Source organism: Rhinoderma darwinii, chromosome 2 (genome assembly GCF_050947455.1).
Source record: "Rhinoderma darwinii isolate aRhiDar2 chromosome 2, aRhiDar2.hap1, whole genome shotgun sequence".
Classification (NCBI taxonomy): Eukaryota; Metazoa; Chordata; class Amphibia; order Anura; family Rhinodermatidae; genus Rhinoderma; species Rhinoderma darwinii.
In genome coordinates this window covers 352,497,790-352,525,219 of record NC_134688.1, presented here as the reverse complement: position 1 = coordinate 352,525,219, position 27,430 = coordinate 352,497,790, and the positions used below count along the sequence as shown (strand labels likewise).

At 39.2% G+C, this 27,430-nt stretch overlaps 1 protein-coding gene across 1 annotated transcript in view; it reads left to right on the top strand.

Moving 5' to 3' along the window:
- PIK3C2B (phosphatidylinositol-4-phosphate 3-kinase catalytic subunit type 2 beta) overlaps nucleotides 1–26,108 on the top strand; it is a 98,051-nt gene extending 71,943 nt beyond the window's left edge. The window contains exons 19-33 of the mRNA XM_075853747.1: nucleotides 1,319–1,499; nucleotides 1,722–1,829; nucleotides 3,598–3,690; nucleotides 7,082–7,211; nucleotides 9,243–9,379; nucleotides 11,973–12,142; nucleotides 12,262–12,418; nucleotides 14,256–14,365; nucleotides 14,471–14,672; nucleotides 14,804–14,928; nucleotides 15,522–15,639; nucleotides 17,386–17,467; nucleotides 19,371–19,477; nucleotides 21,967–22,092; nucleotides 23,945–26,108. Of these exons, the coding sequence (XP_075709862.1) occupies nucleotides 1,319–1,499; nucleotides 1,722–1,829; nucleotides 3,598–3,690; nucleotides 7,082–7,211; nucleotides 9,243–9,379; nucleotides 11,973–12,142; nucleotides 12,262–12,418; nucleotides 14,256–14,365; nucleotides 14,471–14,672; nucleotides 14,804–14,928; nucleotides 15,522–15,639; nucleotides 17,386–17,467; nucleotides 19,371–19,477; nucleotides 21,967–22,092; nucleotides 23,945–24,133 (2,035 nt within the window). The 3' untranslated portion in view covers nucleotides 24,134–26,108. The remainder of the gene's footprint in view (nucleotides 1–1,318; nucleotides 1,500–1,721; nucleotides 1,830–3,597; nucleotides 3,691–7,081; nucleotides 7,212–9,242; nucleotides 9,380–11,972; nucleotides 12,143–12,261; nucleotides 12,419–14,255; nucleotides 14,366–14,470; nucleotides 14,673–14,803; nucleotides 14,929–15,521; nucleotides 15,640–17,385; nucleotides 17,468–19,370; nucleotides 19,478–21,966; nucleotides 22,093–23,944) is intronic.
- Nucleotides 26,109–27,430: the final 1,322 nt, after the last annotated feature.

Sequence of the window (27,430 nt, the reverse complement as noted above, 5' to 3'; positions counted from 1 at the left end):
ATGCCCAATTGTCCACATTTTTACGCCTGGCCCTACCGGGTGGGATACATATTGTCACTAACACAGCATTTGAGTCGCTGTTGCTTCAAACGGAGCCGCCGGCTCGGGTGATATCTAACCTGTATACCTTACTTTTAGAGGTAGGTGATGACCAGCCTCCTGGGAGCGAGAATTGGGAGTAGCACTGTCACTGAATGAGTGGGATCGAATATTCTTTCTGTCTCACAAAATGCCGGTGGCATGTCAGGCACAGGCACAGGAAAACATTTTTAAAATCCTGACTAGATGGTACCGTTGCCCACAGAACCTGAACAGAATGTACCCTGAGGTGTCAGATTTGTGTTGGCGGTGCGGGACCGAGACCGGAACAATGTTGCACATCTGGTGGTCATGTCAAGTATTGCAGACCTTCTGGAAAGCGATTTTTGAAATCTATACGGAAGTGGAAGGTACACAGATGGTGCCAACCCCTCAGATGGCTTTGCTATCTCTAATTCCGGGCCCTTTGCCGAGTATTAGGAAGGGGCTACAGCGGCATTTCCTGACTGCGGCACGAACAGTGATTCCTAGACATTGGAAGTCTCCTGTGCCGCCCTCAGTTGTGGAATGGGTAACTGAAATGGATTCTTTATGTCGAATGGAATCTCTGGTCGCAGAGGACAGTGATCGCATTGGTGCGGTTCTTTCTCTGTGGAGTGCATGGTCGTCCTTCAAATCTGGTCCACACTTTGCTAAATGGCTAGGCGGAACCTCCCCATAGAGGGTTCGGTCAGAAGCAGTCTGCTAACTTGTGGGCTTCCGTCTGGGAGAAGGGTACCTCTTCTTTCTATTTTCATGCTCTTCCTTTATCTCTCTTTTTTCTTCTTCTTCTTCCTCCTCCCTCCTCTTGTGGGACTGGAAGGATATCACGCACTTTACACAAGGCTTTAAGTATATCTATATGAGGAGACCTTATCAAATAGAGACAATACCTATAATTTGAGAGGTGAATTTATGTGTAAGGTGTGGGTGTAATATGTGGAAATATGCTAACATCTTACCTGAGAAATATAGATAATGCAAAATAACATGTATGTATACTGAGATGTTTATCTTGAGATTGATTACTTGTATTTGTTGAAACTCTTAATAAAAATTCAGATTATGAAAAAAAAAAAAATATTTAGACTGAGTCTATATTTGAACTGGAGAAAGTTTTAAAGTGTATGTTAATTCTAAATTATATTTTTTTTTTAACTGTATGTTGCATGTTATCTAGAAATATCTCCATGTCAGAACTACCAGTTATGTTAATGAGGTGTTTATATGTTTTAAACAGGCTGCTAAAGGATTGTCTGAAGGATTCTCAGTTCAGTATTCGCTATCAGTACTTGCTCGCCGCTCTGCTGTGCTGTTGTGGTAAAGGTCTGAGAGAGGAGTTTGACCGTCAGTGTTGGCTGGTAAACACATTGACTAAATTAGCGCAAAAGGTCCGTGAAGGAGCTCCGTCATCCAGACCTGTAAGTGTGATGGTTTGGTTATTGTATCTAACAGAGCTAGATTTTGAGATTTGTCATCTCACAAACTTTATTGATGGGTAATTATTACCAGCCTTGTCACGTGATATGATCACCAGGTATATTACAGTTACTTTTCACTTTTTTCTGAGGCTTTACAGTAATGTGTTGCAAATATCACAAAATTGTTAACATACAACAAATATTCATGATTTTCTTACATAGGACATTTTAAAAAATGGGCTAGAAGATGTCAAGCAATTCTTTATTTCGAATGGATCATGTCGACTCCCACTAAGCCCCAGTCTTCTTGTAAAAGGGATTGTGCCTCAGGTATGTTTCCAAATGTTTAGTGACCGTAGACCACGTCACATGGGATTTACTTTATGTTCAGTCATTGGTAATTCTGGCTTTTTGTACCTGTAGTCCATCCTGAATCTTGCTTAACAAAACTATGGAAGCACAAGTTCTTTAATTCTGCATGTTCAATTTATTTTTAATAATCTTTTTATTGTAGAGGATTTTGCTCCATACTACTTGATATTTTTTGGGTTTACTTTTAACAGCACCCTGTCTGTTGTTTAACGCACTATTGATAGCTACTGTTTATAGCTCCTCTAGCTGTAGAAGGCTTAGTTCATACTGGCATTGTAGGTTCCGTTTTTATAATGGGTCTGTCAGATCCCCCCCCAAGTAGAACAGCTTAGCAGACTACGCTATTCTGCTCATCAAGAGCAACGGAAACATTACGGCATGGAGCCATGATGCCGGTTTTAAATGGATGGGCAGACAGCATATTTCTATTTCAGAATACCATTGCATGTGCTAGGAAAGAGATAGAGAATACAACTTTTTTCAGCAAGTTGTGGACCCTTTAGTAAGAACCCATGTTTCTGCACTTACTGGCCATGTCAACAACTGGTGAAAGTATGTATAAAGTTTCAAACCTTTTAGTTCAGGGCTTCTTAAGCTTTTTCTACTCAGGCCTCACCAGCCAATCCACGGTGATTCCAGGGCCTTACTAGCGAACAACTACTATGGTGCAGCGCCTATATTATGCCTAGCAGCGCGAACTACCCCCTAGCAGCACCAAATACCACAGCAAAGAAACACCAAAGTGTAGCACAGCATACCTGCCCAGAAGCGCTAAACAAATACAGTGTAGCACAACATACCTACTCAGCAGTGCCAAACAAATACAACCATGTAGCGTAAAATACCTCCAAAGGCACCAAATCTTTATGGGATAGCATGCAGAAAGCGCTATTTTACCTGCACAGCAAGGCTAAGCACTAGGGGAATGTTGACAAGGCTGGCTGGAATCTGAAGGCTTCGACCCAGACACGGACTGAGTTTACTGCAAGAAATCAAGCAAGTTATTTTATTGGCTTACCCTGGTCTCTATCACTGTATCACCAATGAAAATCACTTATTCTGAGTGGAAAGTGGGAGGGTGGGATGGACCGCTAAACTACCAACATCTTCGGGTGGGTATAGTCTTCAGCACCTTCGCTTAGACACTATGACACGCAGATGGGAAATTAGCTGCCAGAATAAATCGGCAGTACCAGATGGCTAAAGCTGTTGCTTTGTTCCAATGACTGGCACCAGCGGGAACCAGCGCCTCATAATTATGTGTTTAATCCAGTTACCCTAAAAAAAAATTTTTTTTTTAATTTGGTGGTAGAGATACATTTAATAAAAAAACAAATATTACTTCCACTCCACAGGTCTTCTTCTCTGATTATGTAATACTGGCCACAGAAGCGGAGTAGTTGGCAGCTGAACATTTAGCTAACACCGCTTATCTCCGTGAAAAAATATAGGGTCAGGGCTGGACAACCAACCTGCTGGATGCTTTTTATCCCATTAATGGAAAGTTCTCATGAACATTACGTTGTGGAACCCTTCTAAAAGTAGCAGTATCTCCAGAGAACAATCTAATGTCTATGGCGAGCTTTAGAGAAAGTTATAAACACTTTGTTACAGTACTTGGTTTTTAACAAAATTTGATTATTAATCCATGAAAAATAGAGCAGTTTTTTTTTACTAAATTCTAGTTAACAGCCTGTTAGTAAAATCTGTGTATTTGTTTCACCAGGGCTGCTCACACTTCAACTCAAATGCTGTGCCTCTGAAGCTTACTTTCCAGAATGTGGATCCACTAGGAGAGAATATACCTATAATTTTTAAGGTATCTGTCCACGATCATTTAATGGCCCAAATTTAAAGGGGTTTTCCGAGATAAAATGACTGTGTTAATGCTTGTAATTTATTAATGTAAATACATTGGTAATATACTTACGTTTTCCAAATTGGCCCAGTTTCCAGATGCTGCCGTGTGGTACTTGACGGGTGACGTCACTTTCTGCTGCTGTGTTGATCTTCAATTCTTTTCCAGGTATACGACACGTCACTTGTGACGTGCCGTGTATGGGCTGTTCTGTTGTACAGCCTGTAACACGCATACGCGGTCCCTGCTTTTCTCGAGATAACCGCAGGGACCGCGCATGCTTCATTCACATCTGCGCTAGGGTCCCATTCCGACGTTCCATCGAAGCTTTCCATCGGAACAGGACCCAGACTGGCACAAACGGAAACCGAAGATTTCCATTTCCATCACTTTTGATTTCAATGGTGACTGTTACGGTGCCAATGGTTTCCGTTTGTCTCCGTTGTGCAAGGGTTCCATCGTTTTGACGGAATCAATAGCGTATTCGACTACGCTACTGATTCCGTAACTCTGCAATAGCCAGGATATTTCGATAAAGGGCTCGGGCGGCAAGCTCAATCTTTGCCACAGTTGAAGAAAAACCTAGCAGGGCTCTGGTTTGTTGTGCCATCTATATCTTCAATCTTTTTTTAGAGGTGGTCTGTGTATTATAGTTATGCTGTCACCCCGCTCATATATGAATGTAGAGTAGCTCTTTTTTGCAGTCTTTACTAGCAAGCATCAGCATGCAAGCACCCAAGACCTTCTAGATATGTCTTTCACTGCTATAAACTATTTCCACTCCATGTTTTATAATGTTATCAGTGGGACAGTGTCATAACTGCATGGATTTTATTTTTTCCCCGAAAAACAGTATTTATTCACTTTCTTAGTTTGAGACGTTTTCTAACTTTATTGCTCATGTCTGATTTACTTGTTGCCTATAGGCAGATCTCGACTGCACAATTAATTTACGAGAGTTGCACTGAAAATGCAGCCGGTCACAAAAGAGGTTGTCTCACAAGGACAAGCCCTGTCCATTTGCTTGGAACCCCTCTTCTATGAGCTATAACAAAAAGTCGTTCTGTAAGAGTGGCTCCTGCTTTGGTGGACCCGACCTGTCCATGTAATACGGTGCAGGCCATTTATGTAAATGTTCGGCATTGAATGCTATATTTTCCCTGCAGCGGAAATATATGGTTAGACGTGGCTTCCCCCAGCGGTAACTGCTGATTGCCGGGCTGGCTTTTTTTTAAAAAAATTTAAGGTGTTGACTTCGTGAAACACCCTCTTTTTAGTTTTTTTGGCTCTTTAATACATGTTGAACACAGAAATCATGCTGCATCCACAGTAGAGGGCATTTCTATAACACTGTTCTTAATGGTGCTTATACAAACTATTCATTCCTATCATTATCTATTAAAGTATATACTTTAGGACTATATGGAGACTTTTTATTTATATTTTATTTAGTCTAAGTCTATATTCACACAACAGTTCAAAATGGCCTTTTTCAGAACAATAAAGTTCTATTGGTGTATTCACACGGCCTGTGAATATTGGCCGTCAAAAAATGTTCTATTTTTGACCATTTTTATGGCTCCCATAGAAGTCAATGGATCTGTTTTTAACGGCCGTCTTTCAGAAAGCTACTCTTGTGACGGTCGTTAAAAACTGACCCTGGCCCTCACAAGGGCACTAACCGGGGACTCCTGTCTTGGGAAAGCCCTTGACGTCAGTGCCCATATATGGACAGTGGATGTGAAGGGGGAAAAAATGCAGTATTCGGGACACGGCACCTGACAGGTAGATGTTCAAAACGGAGTATGTTGTAATAGGCTTTAATTGTAATAGATACTAGGCGTTTCAAGACCGAACAGGTCCTTTCCTCAGGTATATACAGTGCTCCACAAGAAACAGGCATCATTTTATACATAGAAAGACCAGGAAAAAAAGACAAGCGTTTTTTCCTGGATGGTAATTACACCTGATTATACAAACAGGAAGGGGGGAGTGAGGTCAATCTAGATCAAACAGTAATGTCAAGTCATAGCTTCTCCTGATCGTATGCAGGTGAACAATAAATACACTATTGTAATGCCGGATGTTTACCTTATCATCACAACTGTCTTTCTCATATAAATATTAAACATATTGGAAAGATACATTCACGTATACAGAAGTATTTCAGATTATAAAATGTAAAAATATATATATAAAAAAACAAAGCATAGTACTGCATGTTTAGATCAAAAACTGATCTATTAACGACCAGAGTGGAAAAAAAAAGGATAAAAACGTATAAGAATGTATATGGACAGTGACGTTAAGGGCTTTGAGATGCCGGAATCCCCAACCAGAGCGTCGGCAATCATTAGGGGCTTTTTAATGTGAGAATACTTGACCAGAGCATCGGCAACACTCTGGCTGGGGATTCTGCCCCTGGAGGAGCCCCTGACATCACTGTCCATATATGGACAGTGACGTTAGGGGCTTTGAGATGCCGGAGTCCCAATGCTCTAGTCGGGCATTCCGCTCCTATAGGGAGCCCCTGATGTCACTTTCCATATATGGACACTGGCGTTAGGTGCTCTGGCTGGAGATTCTAGCATTAGAAAGCATCTGCAACGCTCTGCCCTGGGATTCTGATCCTGGTGGCGCTACGTATAGGGGGTGTGTGCTGCTATTTACAGGCGAGGCATAGCTGTATCTATGGGGGGCTTTTGAACTATCTACATGGACACTGTAGTGGCACTGTGTGGGCTCTATTTGGACACTGGTGCTATCTAAATGGGCACTGTGTATTGCATTATGTACATGGGCACTGTGGCACTTTATATGAGGGCACTATCTACAGTGGACACTGTCGGCAATGGCACAGTGGGCACTGTCTACATTGGCATTGTGGCACTATCTATTTGGGCACTGTTTTCAGGTGGTTGGGGCAAAAAAAAAACACTGATGGATGACAAACGACCATTAAAAACAGACAGCCAGGAAATAGATGAAAATTTAGAGATAAACTGATGCATAACAGCCATGGAAAACTGACAGTTGATCAGTTAATAATGGCCGGTTTTTTCATTGTTGTGTGAATGTAGCCTAACTAATTAATTTTAAAATAGAGGGGCAGCTGCAGTACACAAGATTGCCTGCAACTCTGTGTAATCCTATGGACTGCACTTGTAGCTCGATTAGTTAAAATCAATCAGTTGCGCTACAAAATGTCTGTATAGCCCAGGCCTTATCCATATAACATGTATCTGCTGTAGTTGGGATTATTTGAATAAAATTGTATTCTAAGAACTAATTTGTCAATACAAATGCATAAATAAATTATATTCGTTAATGAAATGTCTATTTTCTTCATCAGTGTGGAGATGACCTCAGACAGGACATGTTGACATTGCAGATGATCCGCATCATGAATAAAATCTGGATACAAGAGGGCCTGGACATGCGCATGGTGATCTTCCGCTGCTTTTCCACAGGACGGGGACGAGGTTTGTTTAATCCTCTTTCTTTTTTATTATGGTCATTTGGAAAAATCAAAAAATCCTAAAAAGCTAATTTTCATTATCACTATGTCTAAATTTGATATAGTGACAAATGTACAAATGTCATGACAAATATCACCAACAAGAGAATTACAATTCAAAGTCATCAAATTGAACATATAGGCAAATCGTAATACGAGGATATATACCAACTGGTCGCTCAAGAAGCGGGTATTTGTCACTATATGAAATTAATTTTTTACAGTTAAAATATAAGTTACCTTTTTTAAGCAACAATTGCAGTTACTGTATTATGATTTTTTTCCCATCCTATAAGTCCAGTGATGGGTTGTCTTTTTCTTTTTTTATCATTCTACAGTATTACTGCAGATGCATATACTATATAAAGATAAATTTTGTCCCTTTTCAAGGTACTGTTCACACCAATTTTAGGCTTTGTATCTGATTTATACATTATACAGAACAGTTTCCTTAGATACACACATTCTCTACTTGTTTTGTTATTTAAACATCTTACGTTATTGAGAAAACAGATCATTCTGTTTGTAAACGTTTGAATAATTAACATTAATACATCTTATTTTAACGGATCGGGTTGCTAACAGTATTCATACGGTGTGTATCATGTTGGTCGTTCCTAATATCCAAGGTGAACTCAAAGATTTTCTCATATCTTAAAACTGATGGTGCATGCTGCATTTGAATCGTCCCCCATAGAGCCATTGTCTGTATTGTCCGAAGTATTCTATGTAAACTATCAGGAATAACATTCCCTTTGACCAGCTTCTAGGAGTCCAGAAATAAAGTATATGAGTTGTGTTAACATCTATATATTTGCTCGTGCTGCTCTGACGTTTCTACTTGTTTGTCAGTTATGGGAAGGAATGTAGACTGCTTTTGCATTAGGCAGTCTGTGCACACTATTTCTGATTCCTCCCTGTCATAACCTGGACCAGAAACATGTGATAAGGAGACCGGAACTGTCATTGTGCTTCTAAATTCAAGTCCCTAATGTAGGCTTGTCGGGGAAGAGCTATAAATAATGTATGCAAGTTAGCAGTTGTAGAGGATGAATGGAATGGAAGAATGTGAGGACAATAGACGTATGCATATGACAAACAGAACTGACTTTTACTTCTGATAAAAAAAAAACTATCCCTAACAGAGAAAAGTCCATAAAGTCCATTTTAGATATAACTATAATGAAGGCACCTTCACGATTACAAGAAACGGCAGTGTTGATTCAAAGCACATACCATTCTGTTACAAAAATCTGGAGAACTTACTTGCATTTAAAGGAGCATTACTTATATTAGCAGCGTGGCCACGTGTAGCTCATTGGACTGTCTTGTGCGGTTCCCGACCACCCCATAACAAACAAGAATTCTGGATTCAGCACACTGTCCCATATTGCCACACATTTGGCCTTGTTGAAGAGATCAATCACGCATTGCTTTTACCAGACGATATTATATATTGCCGCATGTATCAAATACTGCTGTGAGCATCGCAATGTAGAACAGTTCAGGGGCATCATTGGTGTCACTAGGTCTGGGCACTCAGATTGTCATGAGATGACAATCACAGTTGATTTTGGAGGTGTGGCTAGTAGGGCAAGGGTGGGGCTTCTAAATACCAAACAGCAACTACTATATCTCCCAATAGGCAATTGGTCAGCATCCCCTGCAGCAGGTGTAGTATTACATGGCTGCCATTCAGATGATGTAATACATGGATGGCTCAAGTCCACCAAAACTAAGTCACTCTTACAGAGCGGCTCTCCTTTCTGGCTCATAGATGGGTGTCCTGAGGAGGGGCTCCTTCCTCTATGATGTCCATATGCCTTAATAGGGCATATGGACCGGGGTTATTTTCATGAGACAACCTTTTTAAATATTATACTGTGGCATTTTTGTTTTTTGAATTGTTATATCATAAATACCAATGTGAGTAGGGTATAGGATGCGTCATTAGGTGTCTAGATGCAGACAAATAGTGTGACACCTATTTTTACAGGTATGGTTGAGATGATCCCATCTGCAGAAACTCTGAGGAAGATCCAGGTGGAGCATGGAGTCACTGGTTCATTTAAAGACAGACCACTAGCTGACTGGCTTCAAAAACACAACCCCACAGAGGATGAGTATGAAAAGGTGATAAACCTATATACTGTGACATTTTTTATTATCAGTATCAGTAAATATTGTAAATATGTATACTGTATATAGATTGTCTAATTACTGTTGGTTTGGAGTAGTAGTCATGTCCCATGTTGACTCAACAGGTGGTAATTCCCTTTTTTCCTAGTGAGCGGACCTAGTCTATTATGAAACCGTTCCCTGCTAAACGTAAGGTCTCTGTTATCATACAGACATTTCACAATTCCGCAGGACGGTACAGAATTCTAAAATACGTCTCTCAACATGATACTGGTTTTAAACTACAGAGGGGAAGATGCTGAGTTCAGACATATACAGTGTCGTGGAAAAGTATTTGCCCCTCATCCAATTTCTTCTATTTTTTGTCACAATTGTTGCAGATAATCAAACTAATTTTAATATAAGATAAAGACAACACGAGTAAACACAAAATGCAGGTTTTAAATATTCATTCAATTTATTAAGGATGAAGATTTATTTAAAATCTGTCCCCCATGTGAAAAAGTAATTGCCCCCCCCCCCCCCCCCTAGACCTAGCTGTGCTACTCTTGACAGTAAGAACTGCAATCAAACGTTTGGGATGACTTTTTTTTACATCACTGTGAAGGAATTTTGTCCCACTCTTCTTTGCAGAATTCTTTTATTCGACTACTTTGCAGGGTTTTCGAGCATGAACTGCCCGTGTAAGGTCTTGCTGTAGCATTTCAATGGCATTCAAGTCAGGACTTTGACTCGGCCATTCAGAGGTTGACTTCAGATCTGTGCTTGAGCTTTAAGTCAGGAACCGACGGGCGGATATTTTCTTTCAGGATTTTTTGATAGTGAGCAGAATTCATGGTTTCATTAATTATGACAAGTTGTCTAGGTCCTGCAGAAGCAAAGCAGCCCCAGACCTTCACACTTCCACCACTATGTTTGACTGTTGGTGTGATGTTTTTATGGTGGAATGCGGTTTTAGCTTTATGCCAGATGTTCCAAGATTCAGGTCTTCTAAAAAGTTCCACCCTTGACTCATCAGTCTAGACAATATTATCCCAAAAGTCTAGGGGGTCATCTAGATGTTTTTGGCAAATGCGAGACGAGTCTTTGTATTCTTTTCGGTCAACAGTGGATGCCGTTCCTGACCAGCGTCTTTCTTATTGTGGAATCGTGTACATTGACCTTAACTGATGCAAGGGAGGCCTGCATGTCTTTAGATGTTCATCTGGGTTCTTTTTATAAATTATTATAAATAATGGCTCTTACTGTGGTTCTCTGTAGTCCCAGAGCCTTAGCGATGGCTTTGTAAACTTTCCAAATTGGTAGATTTCAATTACTTTATTTGAATCTCTTTAGAACGTGGCATCATCTGCTGCTTTTTGAGACCTTCTCGTCTGCTTCACATTGTCAGACAGGTTCTATTTAAATGATGCTTAGATTCAATAGATCAATTTTGCATGGTGGTGGCTAGTGAAATTGAACCCAATTGTCCTTTGCATTTGGTTAATTGAGTAACTAAGGGGGCAATTACTTTTTCATGTAGAGCAGAACAGCATTTTTCCTTTAATAAATAAAATAATTATTTAAAAACAACATTATCTTTGTGTAATATTAGAAGTAGTTTGATAATCTGAAATATTCATGTGTGACAAATATGCCAAAAATAGAAGTAATTGGAAAATACTTTTTCATAGCACTGTATAGTTTAAATAGATTGAGTCTAAGTGCCCTTTTACACCGGCCAATTATCGGGCAAACGAGCGTTCACAGAACGCTCGTTCACGATAATTGCCCTGTGTAAACAGGGCAACAATCAGCCGATGAATGAGCAAAGACTCGTTTTCATTATCTTTGTTGGCAGCACATCTCCCTGACGTGCTGCCGACATGAGCCATGTTGCCGACATGATAGAAATGTATGGGGACGAGCAATCGGAGTAACGATCGCTCGTCCCCATACTAGCTCATTGTGAAAGAATCACCGATCAAAGAGCTGTCTCATGGATCAGGGGTTGTTTATACGGCCCAAGTTGGGCCGTGTAAAAGTACCCTTAGGGCTAGTTCACGCAGCAGATTTTGCATGGTGGGACCCGCCGAACGCAGGAAAATTAGTTCCTCCCATTGATACATTGGAATCCACCTGAAGAGCAAGCAGGATGCTGCTTTTTCTTGCTAGCTGAAATAATCAGCTAGTGGGAAAATGAAGCGTCTGACTCCCATTGAAATGAATGAGAGGCAGAATTTTGCGTCGGATTTGCGTGTGAACATACCCTTAGAGTTCTGCTCAATCCTCACCCACACAGAATGATTGACAGCTTTCACGGTCAACACAACCATAAAGGGAATGCCCTCCGTCAGCAGTGTGTGGGTGGCGGAATCAGGACTCACAGGTTCACTTTGTCGCGGCTGCATTTAAATAGCTTTTTATCTGAAAATACTTAATCCACTATATATTCCCAAGATCAGCGTCTCCTCTCCCAGCCTCCCCTCAGGTGAAGCAATACAAGATCATATTTGTCCATGAATAATACAGTTTCTTAACTCGTAAATGTCAGCCTGAGATGCAATTTCTAGTCATTGGTAACCGTACCCATGTTTTTATTGTACAGGCTGTTGAGAATTTCATATACTCTTGTGCTGGTTGTTGCGTTGCCACCTATGTACTTGGGATCTGTGATCGACACAACGACAACATCATGCTAAAGACAAGTGGTCACATGTTTCACATAGACTTTGGCCGCTTTCTGGGACATGCACAAATGTTTGGAAACATTAAACGGTGAGTGAAATTCTGTATGCGTTATATGACATCACATGATTTGTATAAACTTATTTAAGACACTATACAGTAAAAATTTCACTGAAGTCTTATTAAATGTGTATGTTTCTGGTTTACAGGGACCGTGCACCGTTCGTCTTCACATCCGACATGGCATATGTAATTAATGGAGGGGACAAGACTTCTAGCCGCTTCCATGACTTTGTGGACTTGTGCTGCCAGGCATATAATCTCATCCGCAAACATACTCATCTTTTTCTCAATTTGCTAGGATTGGTAAATGAAATTTACGAATGTCGATATGCACAGTGCAGATTTACCAAAGTTAGGCCACATGACCACGTACAAGTTCAGTGTTGTACAGAGACATATTACGGCACCTGTAAAAATATATGGGACTATACTGTACCTCCTGATATGATTTGGAGGCTTTTTATCACAAATTTGTACAGAAACCAAGAGAAAAAAGTGGCATGTTCCAAGAGTTGGAGTAGTACGGATGTATTCTCGTTTGGAAGCATTGCTTCTCAGGAGAACATCTGGGCAGTACTGTACGGAGGCACCTGAACTATAGAACAGCGGTATTTCTTCCGTGCACACAGCTGTCATCTGCATGAGGTGTAGGAATATTGGAATTATCGTTACGTATTACATCTTTTGTATGTGAGCTTATTTCAGTGAGGATAGCGACACAGTGATCCTAAAGGTTGGCGATTTTAAAGCCTGGCATTTCAAAGATTTGCACTGAGGCCCTTACCCTTTTAGTAAACCAGTTTTCAAATTTAGTTTGATCATTAAATATCATGTATTTTTATTTCTACTTATTCCCATAGGTGTTAACTTTTTTAAGAAATCTGCTCAGAATTTCAGCTTTACATCGTACAATTTCCTGACAATAGAACATAAGATTCATAAGCTTTATATTTATAATTTGTAAATCGCTACCAAATACAGTACCATGTTGGTGTGTTCAAAATAGGGAAGCACTTATTCTCTATGTATTAGACCTTGGGGTAAGCGTTTCTGGTAATATAAAATTTCTCTGTTAGATTATGTAAACCATAACCATTTTTCAATTGGAATCATTAAAATTCATTTTCTTGTCTAAATACTACTGTTCCATACTGGTGCCCCCTAGCGTCCACCTAATATGTCCAGTGCTGCTGAAAAGAAGCTGCTTCTAGTAATTCTTATTGGCTGGCCTGCACAATAACCGGAATCACTGTGCTTCCTGTGAACAAGAGGGTCCAGTCACTGGGACTGCGCTTCTAAACATGCATGTCCCCCCTACACTGGATGCATAAATAATAAGCTTTATTTATTTAATTATCTTTATTTATATAGCGCCAACCTATTCCGTAGCGCTTTACACCTCTTGCACACGACCGAGTTCGGGCTGCTGTTTTCTACTGAACAAAATGATACAGTACAGAACGGGAGTTCCGTTGGGAGGCAGAGACTCCTAGCATCATAAACGACTATGATGCCAGGAGTCCCGTTCACCTGTACCGCGGTCGGGCTGGGAAATCCAGCCGACACTCGGACCATTTTTCACGGTCGTGTGCAACTGCACTTACGATTAGGGAAGTGACCAACATCGAAAATGACAAATAATTGAAACAAATGAACAGACAATGAGACAAAAGAGGTAGGTCCCTGCCCATAGGAGCTTGCAATCGAAATGGGTGACCGTTCTGAGGGGCAATCAAAAGAACACGAAGCGGTGCCATAACAAGTATGTAGCAGCAATATATATTCACACAGGAGCATTATACATCTTACCAGAAGAATTAACTGTGTAGTCAACAAATGTAAAATCTAGAGATATTTTTTACTTCACTGAACGGTGTAAAAATAAACTGGTAGAAGTATAAGTGGCACAAAAGGCAATAGCAGATTTGCCAATGTTAATTGATCGAAGGTGGAGCTACAATTTAGTGCCTCGGATATGATAATAAACGTTCTATTGTCTGCTCCGCCTGTTCCTCTTCCTGCCTAATTGTGTTGTTTGAATCGCAAGAGCAGATTTTTTTGTTCCAGAAATATTTGCAGCCTATAATTATTGAAATATTAGCACTTGGTTGGAGGCCTAACCCCTGACTGTCTGTTTTAGATGTTGTCATGTGGAATTCCGGAATTGTCTGACCTGCAGGATTTAAAGTATGTCTATGATGCTTTGCGCCCACAAGATTCTGAAGCTGATGCCACCACATATTTTACCCGGTAATTGGAGTGGAGCACTTTATGTAGTCGTTGTTGTACTTGTCGATGTCATGTTATCGTCAAAATACAAACTAAGTATTATACATCCCTATTTCTCTTTACCAGCCTGATCGAGTCCAGTTTAGGATCAGTAGCCACAAAGTTAAATTTTTTCATTCACAATTTGGCACAGCTGAAGTTCAGTGGTTCAGATGAACGGTTAACACTCTCCTTCGCTCCAAGAACTTGCACAATGAAAGCGGATGGGAGGATTAGTGATGTCTTTCTGACCCGTTATAAGAAGATATTCAATCCTAACAAAGGATATGTGAGTATAGTGTTCTCCATTAATGCTTACAGTAGCTTTTCATATACATGTTAGTGTATAAGATTTGGAAACATCAATTCTTTAGTGTAAACTTTAATGTATATGAAAAATGTTTGTGTTGCTTGTTACAGGTCTATGTCATTAAGGTGGTACGGGAGAGCCTTCATGAGACCACTCATATACAGAGATCCTTCGAGGAGTTCCAGGAGCTGCATAGCAAATTGAGGCTACTTTTCCCATCATCACAACTTCCCAGGTAACTTCGTAATTTAGGACTTGGAACGCCAGTTCATTTTATGGACATTAAAAAGGAATTATCGTTAGTAGTACATTTCTGTGATACCAGCAGCACTTTTTTTTTTTTGGAAGAGTTCTAATGTTTTTCTCAAAACCAAATTAATACTGGATTTTGTTTTCGTTTAATTTTATTTCCATGGTCAACTCTGTTCCTAAAATTGCGTTCCTGTGTATATTCTATAAATGCTGAAGATGGGAATATCCCTTTACTATCCGAACAATCTACTCTGAACATATTTTAAAGATGACTCTATTTAATGTCCACATCACAGCAGTTACATGGACAGACATTTTTGTTTAGGTTTATGGTTTGGGAATTATTGGCCTCCTGCTGGGGTTTGCAATCTATTTTCCACATTGACCACAGAGCTATAGGGCAGACATTACCAGAACAAGCTCCCCAGCACATCCTTATAATGGGTCTGGTCCAGCCCAGATATATATTTTTTGCCTGAGGGGCTGTACCTCTGTTTTTCCACATTATTTTCCATTGACTGAAATGAACTTTATTTTGTTTACTGTGTTATAGTAAGTTTTTCCTCTTTTTCTCAGTTTCCCAAGTCGCTTTGTTATTGGCCGTTCCCGTGGAGAGGCAGCAGCAGAGCGCCGAAAGGATGACTTAAATGCCTATGTTTGGCACTTGATCCATGCCCCCCCTCAGGTGGCTGAGGTGAGACCATGTTTTAGCTTTTGAAAATGAAGTTCAAGTTACTAGATCTGTTTATTTCTTTCGCCATTGCAGTTTAAATGTAAAATGATCCAAGCATACTGCGGGCTAAACACACCACCAGAAGAGGATCTACTATAGGTTTCCATATTCCATTATTGTGTGGCACAACAGTCAGCTCCGAGCAGACTTGTACAAGAATTAAGTTAAATAGTTGAGCACACATTTTTGAAGAAAGCTCCTCTTGTTTTGTGTGCTGGCAATTTACCTCAAATGCCATATAATAGGACACTGGTTACCTACAAAGAGAATGACCGTTGTATGCCTAGGGAGTTGCTAAGATTTCATGGAGATGGGTCTGATGCAATCATGTGTCACACACATGATTCATACACTCACAATAGTCTTTAGATTCTTTTTCTTTTCTGTGTGATTGATTCTTTAGGATTCTACGTTTTTGGTGATCCTAAATTCAAAGCATTCTTTGCGCGGAGCACCTAATGAGCTCAGAGCTTGCAGTTTCACATGCGGGTATGTCGGGACAAGCAAATCTTACAAATAATAGAAGCCATACAGAAATCGGCCAACAACATAATTTAACACGAGTGTTCATACACTTACACTCATGGGGAAATAGAATGTAACTGTATTACTAGAACTATAAAAGTATAGTTTGATATATCCAATTTAAAAAAGTGTAGCAGAATATGAAAATTGTATTGAAAACTTGTGGGTTAATTCATATTTTTTGTAATATACATTTGTGCCCATCTTTATTTTGGGATCGATCTTTAGTTTTGTCTGATTTCCAATTATGTGCACATTAATTTGTCCTCTAGATGGCATTTTTTTTTTACCAGTTACTGAGATTTCACATCACATACAGAAAATACAAGATCAAACAAGCACTTATATTATTTCAGAATGTAAAGATGAATAGATGTTTGCAGAGTATATGTAAAAATGACTTTTACTTGCATTTTGTTTGCTCAAGGGCATTGCCCTGGAGTACCTAGAACAGATCATCTCTACAATAAATGGATATTCTGGTTACTTAAAAACTTTTTGGGCGAATGTCCAAACATTATTATAGTTTTTAATTTTTCAGTTTTAAAAAACTTGAGACTTTTCCTGCTGATATATATATATATGTAAGAGTTGTTCTGGGAATCCCTGATAAGAGGTTAATGTTTCACCACATTTGCCTTCTGGCTAAGCTGCACCTGTCGCATTGTTTGTCTTGCTGTAATCCTACCTCTCTTAAGAGTCTTTCCATAAACTGTTGTCGGTAGAGACTGTGCTCATTATTTCCCTTATGGCTTCATAGGTTTACCATGCATTGCAGCTGGCTGCTGTTCTCCTTATCACCAAAAACTCCCCTAAATAAATGAGACCATTTAAATGCCTCTCCAGTTCCCGTATAGTCTGTTGTCAATATTCAGTGAATTGGCAGTTACAGGGAGGTGTGTGGCCTATACAGGGAGACTGTGTGGCATCATATACATGGGGGCTGTAAATAGTGTCTAGGTGAACATGTGACCTTCCTTAGGGTGTTTTCAGGGGGTTGGGACAAAAAAAGCCTGACCAATGAAATTCATCAGGTTTTTTTTTAACGGCCATGAAATACTGAATCAAAACGGATGTCAAACGGACAGACGGACTGGAAATGGGTGAAAATTTAGACACACTCACTTAGTGAATTGTTTCTTGGCTTTTGTGTTCACTACTAATTTTGTCTTCTTTCTACAGTGTGATTTGGTTTATACCTTTTTCCACACTCTACCTCGTGATGAAAAGAATTTGAGCAACACAGTCTCACAAAGGCCATCAGGTAAAAGGTGTTTTTTTTTTTTACATGTTCTTCTATTAAGCTTATTTTATTTATGTGCATCTCATCATTTTTATATAAACCTCTTTGCGCATTTTCACGCACATGCACATCATGGCCTGCCAGGCTTTATGCCAATTAGGCCGTACCAAAGGCATGGCTTAATAATTATTGACAGGCAATAATGCTTTGGTATACAAAGTATAGCATAGTATTATATAAGTGACAAGAAGATCGCATTGTGGAGTCCCCTAGTGGAACTAAAAAATAAATACATTAAAAACTGTTAAAGTTTATGAAAAAATAAAAATACAGGTAAAAATAAAACCATTTGTTTCCATAAAAAGTTGTTTTATTTAATAAAAGTTTAAAAAATAAAATAAATATACGCATATATGGTATCGCCACAATTGTAACAACCCCCAAAACAACGTTCACATTAATTAAATGGTAAATGTAAATTTTTTTAAAAACACAAACAACGGCGACACTTCTTTGGGAAAAAAATAAGTCCCATGATACAATTAGTATGGATAAAAACTACATCCCGCCCCCGCAAAAACAAGCCCAAATATGGCTACACCGAGGGAAAATAAAAAAAAGTTTTGGCAATTGGAATGTGATGATGCCATAAAAAATAATTTTGGACTAAAAACGTTTTAATTGTGCAAAAGTAGTAAAAACATTAAAAAAAATAGATATTTGGTATTCCCATAATCTTACCGACCCATAGAATAAAGGTAATTTGATATTTCCGCCACATAGTGAACCGTATAAATTTAAAATACAAAAAAACAATACTGGAAAATCCTTTTTTATTTTTTTTTTTCAATTTCCTCCCAAAAAAAGTTAATCAAAGTTAATCTATATACAATATGCACCCAAAAATGGTCCTATTGAAAACCACAACTCGTCCCGCAAAAATCAAGCCCCCATACGGCTATGTCGACAGAAAATTAAAAAGTTATGGCCCTCAGAACGAGGTGATAGGAAAAATTTTAAAAAATACCTGCGTTCTTAAGGGGTTAAAGAGGATTTGTCAGCTTAATATGCTGCCCTTATTTCTACCTAGTAGCCAAAATGGCACAAAAAAAATGTTGTGCCGCTTGGCTTATAAAAATCACTGAAAGAATACAGCAGACTCCTAGTTAGCTGTATTCATGTGAGGAGCGGTCCCCCGCTACTCCCCACATGGTGACTGACAGGCAGCGGTGCATGAACGTATACCGAGCAGCCTGTCAATCACCGGCATGACGGCAGGGAGGGGGTGCTTCCCTCATAAATACAGCATAAAAACAAAAAGCACAGCGCCACATAGTGCAGATCAATTAGGTTTAGGTGAAATGTCAGAAGCTAATTATGCTCACCCAGGTAGTGCTTGGAAAAGGTAATCAGAAAATCCACAAATGCTGCTGCCGAGATCCACACCGGTACAGTCACCGCTTGTTAGGATATAGGAGGGTAATTGAAAAAGGGAGGATCCTGCACAAGCAGCCACGCAGCAGCGCCTTGCAGGATCCTCCCTTTTTCAATTACCCTCCTATATCATAAATACAGCGGAATCATAACTTTAAGCCGGCTGTATTCTATCCCAGTTATCCCATTTTAGCCAAACGGCACAAAGAAATTTGTGCTGTTTTATCTACTAGAAGTACGGATCTATAGCTTTACTATGCTTCCCTTTGAGGCCCAGCTTATTAAGCTGACCGTTTCGCTTTAAGTTCATTAACCTGTAAATCAATATATGGTGGAATGTAACGGACAACATAGACAGCAACTATATAGCCCCTGTATATACCATTATGGTGACCGTTGACTCAATTAGGCGGCCTCAAATATGTAATATTAATTATTGTTAAAATATATAAGGATATTTACTACAATTACCTTAAAATTTGTATTTTAGATGCAACTTGGGCCATTCCAGTGGGTAAAGTTGGAGGAGAGGTCAAGCTCTCTATTTCCTATAAGAATGACCAGTTGTTTATCATGGTGATGCATATCCGTAGCCTGGTAAGTACACGATATTGAATACAAATACAGTTAAATTGCCCTGATCACAATTTAGGTCTACATTTTATATTTAAAATAAAAATCTTTTGTAGTATTTGTGGTATCGATCAGAAAATATACAATGAATGCTGTGATTTTGCATACTTTTAAACTGGGGAGATTCTATATCTGTTCTATACGCATCTGTCCTGTCTTGACCATGATGCGACTGCTACGTATATTTTCATAAACAATTAGAAATGATGGAAATAACTCGGCAGTAGAAGGAGTACATCTTCTCCAGCGCAGGCAGGAAAATAAGGTAAGATAGGTGTCATCTGATGTGTGAATGTCTGAAGAGGGCATCTGGCCGTCACTCTTAATTCTAAGACATAGTTCCTTAAATAAAATTAAAAAATAGCTATCGCAATTTGTGAAAAAATATGTCAGGTCCTCTTTAAAAGAGAAAAGCACAGACGAAACCTGGTTTGTGTGTAAACTTTTTAATATAATTCGATCATCATAATTTTAACAATTTCTAACAAAATGATACAGAAATAACATTGTGAATTTGAAGCGTAGCTGTGGGCATAGGTTTCTTTTGTTGTGAACAATAAGGTTTGCTAGATGAATTGGATGTGTCAGGCATATCTAGTCCCCTGAGAATATACTGCTGTTGCTTTTTGGTTGCGCAGCCAGGTAAATTACATCAGCTGCTTTGCTCTGTGTATTGCGCTGTGATGACGACATATAGCGGCAAGGCCCAGCAATTCACAGGCGCATGGCCAATACCGGTGAGGCAGAAAGTGTGAAATTACGCTGTAACATTATTATTGTAATATCAAGTTTAAAATGACCTGTCTCAGGGGAATAATACAGAGCCCCGGTATAAGAAACAACAATAACCGGCAGTCCCATGCAACAACAGTACAGGTGATACAGAGAATGAAAGTAACTGATGCCTTGGGTATTGTATCGTTGCTAAGGGTATGATCATTTTCTTTTTTTTTTTTTTACTTTGTATAATGAAAGGTCATACAACATGTGACTATACAGTGGGCCTGTCTAACATAAAAACTGGCATTGTTGTCCCTAGCAACCAATCACAGTGCAGCTTTCATTTTCCCAACGAAGCTCAAGAATTGAAAGTCGAGTTCTAACTGGTTGCTATGGCCAACAAGACCAGTTTTTATGGTAGACCGTTTTCATTAATAAGGCCCAAAGTATACAGGTAACTATAAGTCTAAGCAGGTTTTTAGACCTTCACTTTGAATATGTCTGTTTGCTGTCAGGGAATGGAAGCCTTCTTGTTTATATCCTGAGTTTGAAAGCCTACTAACAGTTGAGGGCATTTGCTATATCTGTATCCAGTGTAAACAATTGTGTGAGCTAAGCAGCTTGGACTCAAGACTGGTAACTGCACTGATACATTGTTACAAACTGTCAGGACAATAGAGATTTATGCTACTGCTATGCTCAGTTCAAACATAATTGCCTAGACAAATTTTGCAAACTCTCAGCTGTGAGAAGTATTCGGTATGTTCAGGCTTTTCATCTGGATGTAAATAAACATATACACAATCCCGGACAGTAAAAGACGTTGCAGAGTATTTTGTTATATAAAGATTTAGCTTTCTTTATTAAAACCTTATTTTCCTCCTTTAAACTTTGATTATAATTGTTATTCATATACGAATATTTATTCCAATCATGCAGCATTAGCGGATAATTGTTTAGAACAGCATAATATTCTAATATTAAACTATAAATCCTGAACCGCACAGTGTAGTAAAGCAGTAACGTATTGTTTTTTTTAACATAAAGGATTTATATCTTTTTATTAATTGTAATATATAAAGTACATTTAGATTGGCTTTCCGGATATAAAATCATCCTTGAAATTTAATTTAATTAAATTGAATAATTTTTTTTTAAAAGCAGCTTACCATGGGCTGGATACCAGAGGAACAGAGAAGGATTAGTCTCCTCCGTGTTTTGCTTTACTGCGCATTGTTTTCTATATGTAAATAGTTATAAAATACTATATAGAATATTTTTATTTAGCAGTCAATACACATTATGGTATGTTCACACACAGTTTTTTGCAGGCAGATAGTTTTGCCTGGAAAAATCTGCTCCAGTTTTTTAGAAGTGGTTTTGCACCACACTTTTTTTTTTGCACATTTTTTAAGGCGGTTTTCTTTACCTATTTCTTCAACAGACAAAGGGAAAAACCGCAAGTGGTTTTTGCCCAAAAAAAGCGTAAAAAATCTCCCATTGATTTCAATGGAGTTTTTGAGACACAAAATGTCTCCAGATAGGGCATGTCGCTTCTTTTTCCCGCGAGCGTTTTTTTTTGTTTGCAGGAAAAGAACGCCTCTACCTCCCATTGAAATCAATGGGAGTAAATTTTGGCCGTTTTTTTGCCATGCAAAAACCGCAGCAAAATAACTGTGTGAACAGAGCAAATGTCTCTCTCAACTACTTACTGTACATGTGTTTCTGAACAGCCCCTTCAAGACAACAATGAGCCAAATCCATATGTGAAGATCTACTTGTTACCGGATCCACAGAAGACGACCAAGAGGAAAACTAAAGTGGCAAAGAAAACATGCAACCCAACCTATAATGAAATGGTAAGTATTTCCATGGATGTGCTTACAAGCTGTAAAGGCCCACATACACAGACTAATGATCCGGCGAACAAGCATTAGTGCGAACACTCGTTCCCAACCATTGCCCTGCTTAAACAGGGCAGCGGTCAGCCAACAAACGAGAAAACGCTCGTTCATCGGCTGATTTAATCTTTTATGCTGCCCTGAAAATTATAATTGTCGGCAGCACATCTCCCGGTGTAAACAGGGGATGTGCTGCTGACATTATATAAACTGTATGGGGACCAAACTATTGTGTTTGTGTTGAGTGTATTGTTCCACTACCCATATACCAATACTGTAAATACAAATGGCACAGAATTATCTAGAATCCATCCAATCCTTGATTATATGTGTAAGTTAACCCCTATGAGACCGCCAATTTGCCTTTATACGGCGGTCACTAAGGGGCTTTATTCCGATGAATACGCCTTTTCACAACAAATTGGAATAAGTCCGGCACGGGTGTCCCCGACCTCTGATCCCAATATGGACCGTAGCATCGAAGTGGTTTACAGAGGGAGGGGGCGATAGTGGGCGTCTGATGGGTTGCCGTGGCAGTCGAGAGCCTGACAAATGCTCCCAGGCCTGCCATTGCAGTATGCATATTCGGCCCTGCCATGATGAACGGCATAAAAAAAACCTCACAAAACGACGGAATGGCTTTTTATTCCTTTTCCTCCTAATAGAAGTTAATCAATGAAAACTACATCTTGTCCTGCAAAAAACAAGCTCACATGTGGCTATAGACAGAAAAATAAAAAAGTTATGGCTCTTGGAATTTGGCGATGCAAAAATTAATTACTTTTGTTTAAAGGTGTTTTTAGGCCCCCTGCACATGTTGCAGATTCTGTTGCAGATTTTGTGCTTGCTGCAAAAACAACATTCAGATGAATGGAACAGATTTTCAGTCGCAGAAATTCCTGCCACAAAATCTGCGTGAGACGGCTTACTGTGCAACAGTAGTAAAACATAAAAAAAAAAGCTATACATATTTGGTATCGCTGTAATCCGATCCACCCATAGAATAAAGGTAACATGTTATTTACATCAAATGATTAACTGCATAAATTTAAAACGAAAAAAAAAAAATTACGGAATTGCTGCCCCCCCCTCCAAAAAAGTTAATCCATAAATTGCGTACCTTTAAAACGGTGCCATTGAAAAATACAACTCATCCTGCAAAAGCAAGCCCTCATACAGCTATGTCAACAGAAAAATAAAAAGATGATAGCTCTTTTGAATGCGACAATGAAAATATTGCTTGGAGATTAAGGGTTAACAAGGAATTGCTGAATTTACTTGTTGGGAGAAGAGAGCAAATGGTTTTGGGTCAAGGTGGATTATTTTTATAATGGCTTGTCAGGGGACTTTGAAAAGCAGTGACATTTTTTTCCCCTGGAGTTATCCTTACATATATACATACAGGTGCTGTCACAAAAGTATAAATCCCCACCCTTCACCCGTGCAGCGGTTTTACGGTTACCATTTTGGGTGCAGATTGCCCCTAAGATATTAAATAATACAATCAGTGAGAATAATGGATGTCACAAATATTCAATGTTAAACCAAGAATAAACTTGCAAAGCAGTAGGGGTGTTACGTATGGGGGCTCAGGAGCGTAACGTTATGCCTCTGGTATCAAGTAATAAACACACACAGTGGTGGTAGCCTGCAAAATATCAGACCATTGAGCAATAGAGATAAAGGCCCAACATAATGTCCCCCATTGATTAGAAAGGTGGGATTCCTGAAGGTGGCAGCCCATAAGTAACTATAGATGAACCCTCAAACTTGTATTAGACTAAAACGGAGAAAATATTTTATTTTACAGTTGGTGTACGATAGGATTCCGAAAGGAGACCTTCAACAACGTGAGATCTGGCTAACTGTGCTCAGTGAAGAAGGATTTTGGGAAAATATCCTGCTTGGAGAAGTCACCATTCGACTTCGAGATATAGACCTTAGTCGAGAGAAGATATGCTGGTTCAAGCTTGGTTCCGCTAGCCAGTTGGCTAGTTAAACAACACGGAGTAATTCGACAATAGCATGTGTCACCTGTATGGTGACTGCTCTCTACAATGCCTTGTTTTCTTTATAAGGTTATTGTAACCAGAAACGAGCTCAAGGAGTTTTCATTTTAATTGACAGCGGATATTAATATATATTATATTTTTTCCAAAGGAATTCAAGGGACTGCAAATAATTACTGGCTTCCTTCTAAAGAAGGGTTTCAGACAAAGACTGGAAAAATGACAGTACGTTTTATAAGTTTACCTTGTGTCAAGGGAAGCAGTCTAATACAGAATTAGCTTAAATTTACTGAGGTTTTTTTTGTTTTTTCCCTTCGAGGGCAGGGCTGGGTGGGGCGTAGGTCCTAGTAATGTATATGGCTTTGTCCATGGCATGACTTAGGTCTAGCTGGGTACTAAGTAGCCGAACTCTCCAGGAAGTTGCTCTGAAACTTTGAGACCTGTACATCCTGGAGAGTTTAGATAACGTTACCAATGCAGATAGATCGAAGCACCTTTTTTTTTTTTATTGCTGCTGCATTGGAGTTGTATGTATTTTGTTTTACACTTTTTCGCTACATTTGGTCTGATTTTTATCGTCCTTGTATTTATTTAATTTTTACAACTAGGTCTCTTACTAGTTCTTTTCCTGTAGAGCAATGTCCTTAACCTAGCTAAAGTACGTTCTTGAAGAAAGTTAAAGTAAAGATATATTCAAATATTAACATATAAGAGGACCAATGCCCACTGTATCTAGCGTGGAATACTTATCCAGAGAAGGTTTGTGTATAAGACTAGTAGTTCTGTTAAATTATTATTGAGGGCCTGAAGATTGTATATTAGCCATAGGTCTCTTTTCTTTCATTATACCCTCCGGAGGAAACACTTGAATCCTGCATTGCTCTGATTTTTAGGTTCTCCTTAATGAACCACAATGAACAAACATCACCCAGATGGACTGCTTTTGTTTTAGATGTATGAAGAAAAATAATATGAAGTGTCAGTATATATAAGTACATGTACAAATAATATTGTGTAGTTAGAAACAAGGGGACCATGTGAGGGATCTCCATAGTGGTTATGTCCCTGCACAGGCCAGTGATTGCACTCATGCCATGAAAGTTTATTGACTGTTATATAATATTCCTACTGAAATTTTTTTTTTAGAATTTTCAGATTATTGGGAACACAAATAAATCAAAACTTCAGCATGCAGTAAAATGGATGCAAATTATAACACGGTCTCTCCAAAATATGAAATCTGGGTATCGATGCAGTTGGAGGTTGCGCCTGTAGTTTTCATATGATGAGAAGTTGCACTCGCGTATGCTGTGCACCTGTACCATTAGGAATTTGCTTCCCAAGGAGAGCTGCGCTCAAGAAGGCAGTGGTTCATCTACCCCTGCCTATTACTGACCACTAATGCAAAATTTATGATAATATTTGTGTTGAATAAATGAAGCTGTTCTGATTTCCACAGTATTCAAGTCTAAATACCACTTTGTTTGGACTCGTATGGATTGTTTTCCTGCGAAATGCCTTTTATATCGTATAAAAACGTGGTTGTCCAAGATTAGAAAAGAAGGCCCGTTTTTTTTCCAGAATCAGCGCCACTCCTGTCCGTGGGATGTGTCTAGAAATGTGTTCTTATTCCGCAATCCTGGACAACCTATCTTAGAAAAAAAGAAGAGCTGAAGAGATAAAGTAAAGGGATATTCCCCAGAATTGATGTTTATGAAATGTTTGTTGTGGTAGTTGTGAAATTATGCATGAACTTTTTGTATCTGCCATTGACTTCAATGGAGATGGGTCACAATGTCGGTTCTGGGGAAACCCCTTTAATTTATTCAGAAAGGGTTTGTTCACATGTATTTTATTGTAATTTAAGCTACTGTTGACCAGATGTTATATTGTAGTGAACAATATTTTAAACTATTGTCAAAATTTGCAGCATGTCCTGTTCATTATGGTCTTGTCACGGCTGACTCTGGTACTGCAAATACGATTTTTCAAAGAATCTGTTCTAAGAACCCTTTCTGAATCTGATTCTTTAAAGTGGTTCTCTGCTTTAGACACTCTACTTGTTAGAAGGATTCCTTGACAATAAACTGATCACAAAGTGTTAAAATTCACTGCAGCGCCACTACAGGGAAATGAAGCATTACACAGTTACCATCAAATCAATGGGTTCTGTGTAAGGCTAGGGCTACACAGACAAAAAATTGCTGTGTTGCGAAGCAGGCAGCATCGCAGAAATGAAAGTGAATGTGGTCACGTTGCGACACACATGATGCTGTGAGTGCGACATGACAGTCGTGGGAAAATTCTAGTTTGAGTCACGGAAATCCGCGCGGTTACATTCACTTTCATTACAGCGATGTAGCCAGCGTGACACTGATCACACTGCGATCTTTGGCCAACTGACCTGTGTCACGTCTAACGTCACCATGTAGTCCTAGCCTAATACAGAACAGGTACACAGAGAGAAAGAGAGCGAGAGACGCTCTTTATAGCCACTTTTTTTTTTTTTTACTTTGTCCAAGAGATACGGATCCTGAACAGGGGACTCTGAATTTTCTAACAGGGTATATGAAAAAAGGTCTCCTAAACTGGACAAGCCCTCTGTCCTTAGGCCTTATCAGGCGCCCCCATCCGCCTCCTTTATCAGTCCCCCTGCACACAGGACGGAAATTCTGCAAAATTTCCCACTGGAAATGCTGCAGCAAATTAGAGTAGCAGCAAAGTGAATAAGATTTGAACAAGTCTAATCCACACGCTGCGTTAAAAAAAAAAAAAAACAACTGAAAAAGAGTGCAGAAATTTACCTGCAGTGAGATTCTAAATCTGCAGCATGTCCATTCATTTTGCACAAACGCTGCCGAATTTCCGCATGGGCATTCCTGAAATTCACAGCATTTCCGTTACATGTTTAGCAGGCATTAGGGTGCAGAGGGCAAATTAGACAAGCCAAATTAAAGAGACTCTGTAACCACATTCTAAGTGCCCTATCTCCTACATAAGGAGATGGGCGCTATAATGTAGATGACGGCAGTGCTTTTTATTTAGAAAAACAATGTATTTTTAGCACGTTAGGAGCGATTTTTAGCTTTATGCTAATTAGTTTCTTAATGCTCAAGTGGGCGTGTTTTTACTTTGGTCAGCGTCATACACTCCTCTGTACAACGCCCACTTGGTTTAATCAGCGTCATACACTTCTCTCCGTTCATTTACACACCACATAGCGATATAGCTATATCGCTATCTACAGCCACATACACTAACATTACTGCAGTGTCCTGATAATGAAT